We start from the raw sequence: 8,434 nt of genomic DNA, 5'->3' as shown, positions 1-8,434 counted from the left end.
GTTTTGTGGCAAATTGACAAACTGTCTTACAAAGTGGTACGCAGTTTTAAATGCACACAAGCAATATCCATCCTTGGTATAATTTGGTGTTGGTGTGGTTTTGACTCTGTGGTATCCCAGGAGGTATTCAGTGGTTCCCATTATTTTCATTTAGAGGTCCTTAGTGTGCATGGTGTTGATCATCTTGCTATGTGAGTGTTTTCTATCTTCATACTTCCATTGATGAAATGTCTGCTTATGTCTTCTGTCTACTTTATGTCAGGTCATATTGTAATACAGAATGCTTTTACATTTTAAACCATTTCTTTCTGGGTCTTAATATGCATTTATTTTGAAGTGACTAAGGTAATGCCATCTTGTCCTGACTCCCTTTTGTTTCTGCTTGGAAACTTCTGAGCCCTCTACCTCACCACAGTCATTCCTACCTTGGCAACACATTTGAGATTTATATGACCATAACCATGGTCCAGATGTATTAATCAAAACAATTCATGTTTAAAAAGAATCAAAAAGGCTTAAGTTGAAAACAATTGTCATGTTATGACTGAATTAACTATTTTATTGTGACTAAACAAATGTTTTGTAAGTTTCCTCTCTCCTTCATTTACATTGTTGTAATTGTGGTTTCTTTTTTCTTTTTTTTTTAAATGATGAACCCCTGAGCTTCAATGCCAAGGACTTGGAGGTATTAGCCAATTCTTGGTCACTGGCCAAAATTAAAGGACTGATACTGTTATATTTTTGCTTGTGATGCTATCCTTTAAGGGCTGAGCCATCTCTCTAACCTGACTCTGATATTCTTAATTAGCTTAATTAGTGTGGTATTTTGTATCTTTCTCACATGAACTGATTGCCCATTGGGTCAGTATGCAAACTTATGAACAATAGGGAATACTTAACTGGATAGGGAATACTTAACTGGTGTTTTCTTTATGTAATAGTTTTGGTTTCTTCCTTTAGAATTTCTACTCTATCTGTTGGAGCCTAGAAGAAAATGCAGTTTAGTTATTTTAGATCCAGGATCCAGAAAAGGCAGCGCTACCACCCAAGAAGATGTATTCAGGGAGAATTTACATTTATAAACAAAATAATCTCACTATCTGCTTATGAAATTATATCCATACCTTGGACTATTGTGATTTTTTTTAATTCTTGAAAACAAACAAATCTACAGAAACCCAATCAAATCTCTAGGTGCTAAGTTTAAGGTTAAACCCCATGTGGTGGCAGTTTGAAGTTATTACAATAAGTATTTGACTACTCCCAAGGAAGCTGGAGGAAATTTCCCAGCATATCCATCAGTCAAGGAGAGCTTGAACAAGTTAAGCTATGAGGTGGCTAGAGGGTAAAGGTTGACTTGGCCCTTTGGCTTGCTCAGCTAGCTTTTTTTCCCCTCATGTAGCTCAGGCCCACTTGCCCAGAGATTGCACTGCACACAGTAGGCCAGGCCCTCTATCAATTAGTAATTAAGAAAATTCCTCCAAGATATGGCTACAGGGCAATGTGATTGAAGGAATTCTTCATTTAGGGTTCCCTCTTTCTAGGTGACTCTGGGTTTGTGTCACACTGACAGCTAAGAATAACTATGACAACCACAGGGGACAGTAAGTACTAGGTGTTTTCATGTTGTTTCTTTGTTGTTGTTGTTGTTGTTGTTGTTTTGTTTTTCGAGACAGGGTTTCTCTGTGTAGTTCTGGCTGTCCTGGAACTCACTCTGTAGACCAGGCTGGCCTTGGAACTCAGAAATCCGCCTGCCTCTGCCTCCCAAGTGCTGGGATTAAAGGCATGCGCCACCACCACCCGGCTTCATGTTGTTTCTAGTTGGATGAGAATGGTGGGACCTAAGTTATTGATGCATAAATGGAGGGATATAGAAATCCAGGGTGCCTGATGCATAATGCTATGTTATAGAAACACGGATCTAGATTGCGATCAAGGGAGTCTGGGGGCTGTGTAGCATGTTAAAGAAGAGCAAAGTCCTTCTAGGTGTGGTCATATCCTCCTGGAAATGGGTGAGGCTTGTTTTTCATCTATGAGTTTGTACAAAATTATGTACTAGGCTGACTTCTAGGTAGCAGAAATTTTCTCAGATTTAAGTCTTTATAGTTATTTTCACAATTATTTTCACTCTATAAACTTTATTGAAAAGGTTTAGATCTATTTGACAAAATCATTATGATCAGAATAAAGATATCTTCTTTTTCATATATCAGTAAGTGACTGGAATAGTTAATTTTAATTTAATCTTAGAGTCTTGAAAATGAGTTTCAAAATCTTTCTCTTGCTTTTTTTTTGTGGTCAGCTACTGTCAACAATGGACATTAGGCAATAGATCATAACATTTCTGTAACATGCTGTGTCAGAACCTTGAATAATTCACACATTCATTTGCTCTCTGCTGTATTATGTTTCAGACTTTGACTACATGGATTAAAGTTTTAAAATATTTCTTTCAGGAAGGAATGAGTAAAAAGAGATCAGGATAACCCTATCTCCATTTCTTTTTGAACATATATTGCTATTTTAATTGATATATAGTGATTGCACATAATTATGGCACAGTATAACATTCCAATAATGTATAATGTACATACTAATCAAAGGAAAGTAACTGGCATGTCACATCAGACATAACTACATCCTTTCTTGCTGGAACATGACTATTTGACATAGTCAATTAATTGTCAACTATAGTTATCCTGTAAAACATTACATGTTATTCCTTCATCCAAATGCACCCTCTTGTAGCTATTAGCTATCTTTTCTCCATCCCTCTCAATTTTTGAGGGTAGAGGGATCAAACTACTAGGTATGATGGGATCCAAGAAGAACAGCATCACAAAGTATGTTGAAGGCTTGAATTTCTCTTGTAGCCAATCTCGGTAGGTCTTTATAATCTGGAGAACTGGATTAAGTCTGGACTGATCTCAGAAACTGATCGGCAACCTGAAAGAATCAGTCACAATTATGAGCTTGTTTCTAGACAAGTGAGAAGGCTTAGCAGGAAGAGGTCTTTGAATAGAGATCTGGTAGTATGAGTTTGATCCTGAGTCCCCCAAAATAGCTGGAGAAAGCAACTCCCAGGAGTTATACATTTACCTCCATACCTGTTCATTCTATCTGTCTCTGTCTGTCTGTCTGTCTGTCTGTCTGTCTGTCTGTGTCTGTCTCTGACTCTCTCTGTCTCTCTCTGTCTCTCTGTCTCTCTGTTTCTCTGTCTCTCTCTCTCTCTCTTTCTCTCTCTCTTTCTCTTTCTCTCTGTATGTATGTATGTGTTTTCCCCTCTTTATACAGAGCTTACTTCTCTTCCTCCTTGGGCTTGGGATGATGTACCAGAAGCAAGCCTTTGTGCTCACCTTGATAAAGTATTACTTATATCAAATTTGTATTGCAATCCTGTTTGCAAGGGAAATCAATTATCTCCTAGATGCTCATAGTTTATGCATAGCCATGTCAAAATGTGAAAACACACAAGAATGTAACCAATGAGAGATTCTTTTCCTAAAATAGAAATGTAGGAAATTTCACATCCAGGGCAGAAGCCTTAGGTGGCCTACAAATTGAGCTAATTTAGTATTAACAATATCCTTGAGAAAAATACAGGGTTTCCACTCTCAGAGAGCAGTTCTTGATCTCTTTTTATGATATTTCTATAACTGTTTTGTCTTCACGACAGCTATGAAGCTAAGGCAGGGTTCACCACCATGAAGAACCTTCATCTTCCATCTGTAGACCTCCCACCTGAAGTTTGATACCAGAGGAATGAACAGAATCCATACCTGAAAGTGTCATACTAGTGTGGAGTTCTGCTTTGAGAATATTTAAAACTTCCTTAACACCATGTTCACCCTGAAAAGTATAAAGGAGGAGACAGAGATTTGAAAGAACATTTTGACCACTGGGTGGTTACATACCATGTGTACATTCAGAACAGTTGCAAGAAGGGATAGAATTTACAAAATTTAAAAGGAACCAGTGGGGAAAGACTGAGGTGAGGGCTGCTGAAGTCTGTAAAACACTTCAGAGGCCTGAAGGTGAGGTGACCTGCAACAATTTTGTGAGAACTTGAGGAAGTGTTTTCATTGGAAGATGGGTTATGGAAAACCATAGGAATGAGTACTGAGCTCTGTACCTCATGCTAGCAATCTTACCTTGCAGGCAAGGCCCCAAAGGATTGGTCTCCCAAGAAAAATGCACCTAGCGCCAAGGGCCAGTGCCTTCAGCACATCATTGCCAGTTCGAACCCCACCATCCATGTACACTTCAATTTTCCCTTTGACAGTAGCCACCACTTCTCTCAGAGCATCAATCTGAAAGAGAAATATGCACACATCTTCAAGGATTTCTGTTTTGTTTCTCAAAAGGTCATGGGATGAATGTTCTCTCAAAGTAGAATAGGACCAGGAAATGCAAGCAAAGTCCAAGACCTTCACATATCTATCTCTAACTGTGTTTTAATCTAAAGGAACTCAGGGCCCTGCTCCCAAGGGCTGGAGATTCTTGCAGACCAGAAGCTCCTGCTCACTGACCTCCAGACGACTCCTCCAGTTCTATATGGATTAGGACAGCAGCCCCCATCTGGAACCTAGGACAAGGATCTTTGAAGAGATGGTTCTGAGCTACCTTTGGTTGTTATCTGAACCTCTCTAAAGGAAACTGGGGGAGAGGAATTGAAATAGTGTTTTCAGACTCTGACATTGGGCAAGGAATCCATCAGAATGCTGCCTCAGACTGAAAATAATAGCAGCAGTAGTAATAACAATAACAACAGGGAGAAAGCAACTTTGTCCTTTTACGTGTGTATGGAGGAACCACTGGATGTACTTTGGACTTACATGTAATAACTGGAGAAAAGTAGTATCCAAGAATTATTTGGAATAGCTATGAAAAGGCAATAAGCGTATTTATAAAAGCCCCTCTAGCCATACTCAGGAGTGCAGTTGACAATGAGTTAGAAATAGAATGGAGAAGCCAATCGTGGTGGGGCTTCCAAACTCAGCACCCAGGAATCAGGAGCTCAGAGCTAGCCTGGGCTACATAAGTCTACCTCTTGTTGAGTCACAGTTCAGAGAGAAGAGCACTATCTCAAGGATCTCTCCACAGAAGTTTTGATTTTGTTGTATGAAAACTTTTTACTCATTGAAAGTAATTATATGAGAAGAAATAAGAAAAGCAGATTCAAACCCCATTATTAACAGTAAGGCTCTATTCACTGTCAGTGAGCAGATTTGTAAGCCTGATCCTGGGAGAGAAGGAACCCTTTCCAGTCCCATGTTCTCTCAATTTCCCTTGTCTTCTTCTCCTGCCTTAAGAAGAAGGAAGCATAACTGTACCTTCAAATCCAGTTTTCACTAAGAAACACAACAGAGTGAGCCTCTCTCTGGACAGGCCTGTCTATCTACTACCTGTTCTCTCTAGTGAGGATCTAGTGGAGGAGTGATGGTTCTGGAAATCACTCCATTCTACAAGCCTTGGACTACACAAGAGAGAGGCTTCCAAATTTCTTGTCTAAGAATCTATTTTTTAAAGAATTAATCAAGGACATTGCAGGTCCACTTTGAAAAAATGCTTACGTGCCTCTGGGAGGTACTGCTCCTTCCCGCATTGTGTCAAATAGGAAAACTTGAAGTTTCCAAAGTCTATGAAGATACATTATCTTCAGTCTGATCACTGCTGGCAGTAGACAGGGTCCTGCCTTTCAAACATCTTCCTTGATTTATTGTGAACCAGTACTCACTAGTTGATGACTTTAAACTCCGGAATCCCTATCTGAAAATAGGGGTATATCTATTTTGCAGCAGTGTGACAAAGTTTAGATATGTCACACAAACAGTTTAGGAAAATAATCATACAAACACTAGGCTCTTATTAGTGATTAACCATCCTCCTACTTACGGAAGCAAGAACCTCATCAAGCTGCCTCCCACCATGGTTGGAAACAATGATGCCTTGGACATTGTGCTTCAATGCTAATTCTGCATCCTCTTTCGTCAAAATCCCTTTGAGGATAATGGGCAACCGAGTCATTCTCTGAAGCAAGGGGAGATCATTCCAGCAGAGAGATGTAGTCGGCAAAGACGTGAGAGCAGAAAGTGTGCAATTTTTCTGTAGGGGATTAGAAGATGACTCTTAGTCCCAGGTGAATGCTCACTTGATTGACTCAGAAGATGAGATGCATCTGGAGCACTGTCATTTATAAGCTATGAAAACTGAGCAATGCCACTCACTGCTGATGCTAACCACTTTCTCTTCCAAAATCTGTATGAAGAATTTCTACTTTCAATGACCTGTTCACTGACTGTTAATCAATGTCTTTTCTTGATAATTATTCTAGGATCTGGATAGACACAATGACAGATGAGACATAATCTGTACTTTAAAAAGGTGTGTTATGTATTATGTGAGACAAGTAAGAAAAATAGTCAAAGGACACAGTGACATTTTATGATTGAGCTAATAAAAAAGCAAAAAGGATCTTAAACCAGGCATTGCCTGTTATCTAGCCTTGGCTCACACTACACAGCACATATCCTTAAATTCTAATGTTCAGGGACACTCAGAGGAATCATAGTGGCCCACTGGCTGAAAAGCCCTGTTATCTTAGCCTTGAGTTTTGCTCTCAAGGGCAATCCATCCTTTTCCATCATCAGAATTTAATGAAGTGTCCATGGTAGTTCCTTGATTGAAAGGTTTCCAAAAGATGTATGGCAGTGCCCTGATGATTCTGGATGAATTCTAAATATTCAAGGCAGTAGATTAGTGTTCCAGCAGACTAGACTGGCTGGCTATACAACTGTGCTGTGAGCATCCTCTCCAGAGACTCAGTTTGTCTGTACATCCTATGAAAAATTATCACTTTTCTGAACTCATCATGAAAAAGAAAGTATGAGAACAACACTTTATTTACTCTCTAGTTCCTGCAGAACTCCTCTTTAAGGCTCCCCTGTCTCCCAACATTGGCCCTGGCTTAAACATCTCTGATGACAGGCTGAGCATTTTTAAGGGTGTGAACATTTGGTCATAAATTCTACCTGCCAGGAGGCCCTGGAAGGCAATAAAAACTAGGTCAGCCTCTTTAACTGCTATGTTTCCAGTGTCTGCCACAACAAGGCAGGTAGGGGAAATATTTGCAGAAAGGAAGACTAGAGAGTGGGAGGGAGAAAGGGAAGGAGAAGGGGAGGGGTGGATGGAGGGAGAATGGAGAGAAAGAGGGAAGGACACTAGTCATCTCTTCTTATCACAAATGCTTCTTATAATAACTGCCCATTGAGTTTGATATCGTTCTCACCTCTCCAGGGGATCGGAGATCCTTCAGCATTACGTTTGCCTCCAGATTCAGCTCATTTCTCTTGTCCCCTCGCCTATTACCAAGTATAGGCACATCTACAGTGATCACCAAAGCTTTGAAACCCAAGGCTTCTACCCTCTGAATCATCTGCTTATTGATGTCCCAGTCTGGCTGCACGTAGAGTTGGAACCAATGGAAGCCTCTGGGGGCCGCAGCAACAATGTCTTCCAGGGTATAGCTGGAATAACTGGCGATGACATAGCAGATATTGGCCTCCTGAGCAGCTGGAAAGCAAAGGGCATGATCTAGTTTGGAGGCCAGAGCTTTTCTGACCTGGCCTCTGGCAAGGTTGCCCAGTGAGTGGAGAGAAAACTTGAGTTCATTCTACTTCCCCTTGAAGATGGCATGGTTCAATGGAGAGGGCTAGCATTTGTGTTCTTTTCTGTGTAAGCAGCTCTGTAGGGGGAAGAAGCATGCCTGAGAATGAGAAGGCTGAGTCTCATACTTGCCTTTCTGTGTGGCTTTGAGACTTAGTTCCTTTGTCAAATGGGAAAGGTACTGGCTGATAAATGTCATGGCTACTGAGTTGTTATTTCTTATTTCCTACTTTGATCATTTCATTGTGTCTCCCCAGGACCTTGATTTCACTGTGAAGCTACATTCATGGCCAGAGAAATTGTCCTAATCAAAAATTAATGCCAATGGCTCTTAGCAGCAGGAGACAGCTTCTTTCCCTTCACTACAAGACCATTCAGTCGTACAGTCAGTCAACCATTTTCATATAGGACATTAATGTTTCCACTTAGCCATGCCTGTTTGTCTCTTTAACTCTAGAATCCTCAGACTTATTGCCTAGTGTATCATGAAGTCAAAGGGGAAAAAATTAGAAGACTTCTGGGAAATACACACACACACACACACACACACACACACACAAATACATCCCCCATGTATACTACACCCACCCACACCATACACCTCACACACACGCATCTCTCTCACACACACACACTACATATATACCACACATACCTATACCACACACACCTACACCACACACACCTCACACACACACACACCTACACCACACACACACCATACACACACACACACACACACACACACACACACACACACACACACACA

At 40.5% G+C, this 8,434-nt stretch overlaps 1 protein-coding gene across 5 annotated transcripts in view; it reads right to left on the bottom strand.

The window, feature by feature from the left end:
- Positions 1-2,118: 2,118 nt before the first annotated feature.
- Hao2 (hydroxyacid oxidase 2) overlaps positions 2,119-8,434 on the bottom strand; it is a 15,625-nt gene continuing 9,309 nt past the window's right edge. For 4 of the 5 annotated variants that reach the window (XM_028752996.1, XM_028752994.1, XM_028752995.1 and 1 more), the window contains 5 exons: positions 7,289-7,572; positions 5,896-6,105; positions 4,152-4,310; positions 3,780-3,849; positions 2,119-2,946 (listed from right to left, as the gene is read on the bottom strand). In XM_028752996.1, coding sequence (XP_028608829.1) covers positions 2,891-2,946; positions 3,780-3,849; positions 4,152-4,310; positions 5,896-6,105; positions 7,289-7,572 — 779 coding nt within the window. In that variant the 3' untranslated portion in view covers positions 2,119-2,890. The remainder of the gene's footprint in view (positions 2,947-3,779; positions 3,850-4,151; positions 4,311-5,895; positions 6,106-7,288; positions 7,573-8,434) is intronic. The other variant, XM_028752998.1, reaches the window with a different exon arrangement.

The sequence above is a fragment of the Grammomys surdaster genome, unplaced genomic scaffold (assembly GCF_004785775.1).
Source record: "Grammomys surdaster isolate TR1022 unplaced genomic scaffold, NIH_TR_1.0 125941, whole genome shotgun sequence".
Lineage (NCBI taxonomy): Eukaryota > Metazoa > Chordata > Mammalia > Rodentia > Muridae > Grammomys > Grammomys surdaster.
This window is presented reverse-complemented; position numbering and strand designations above follow the sequence as displayed.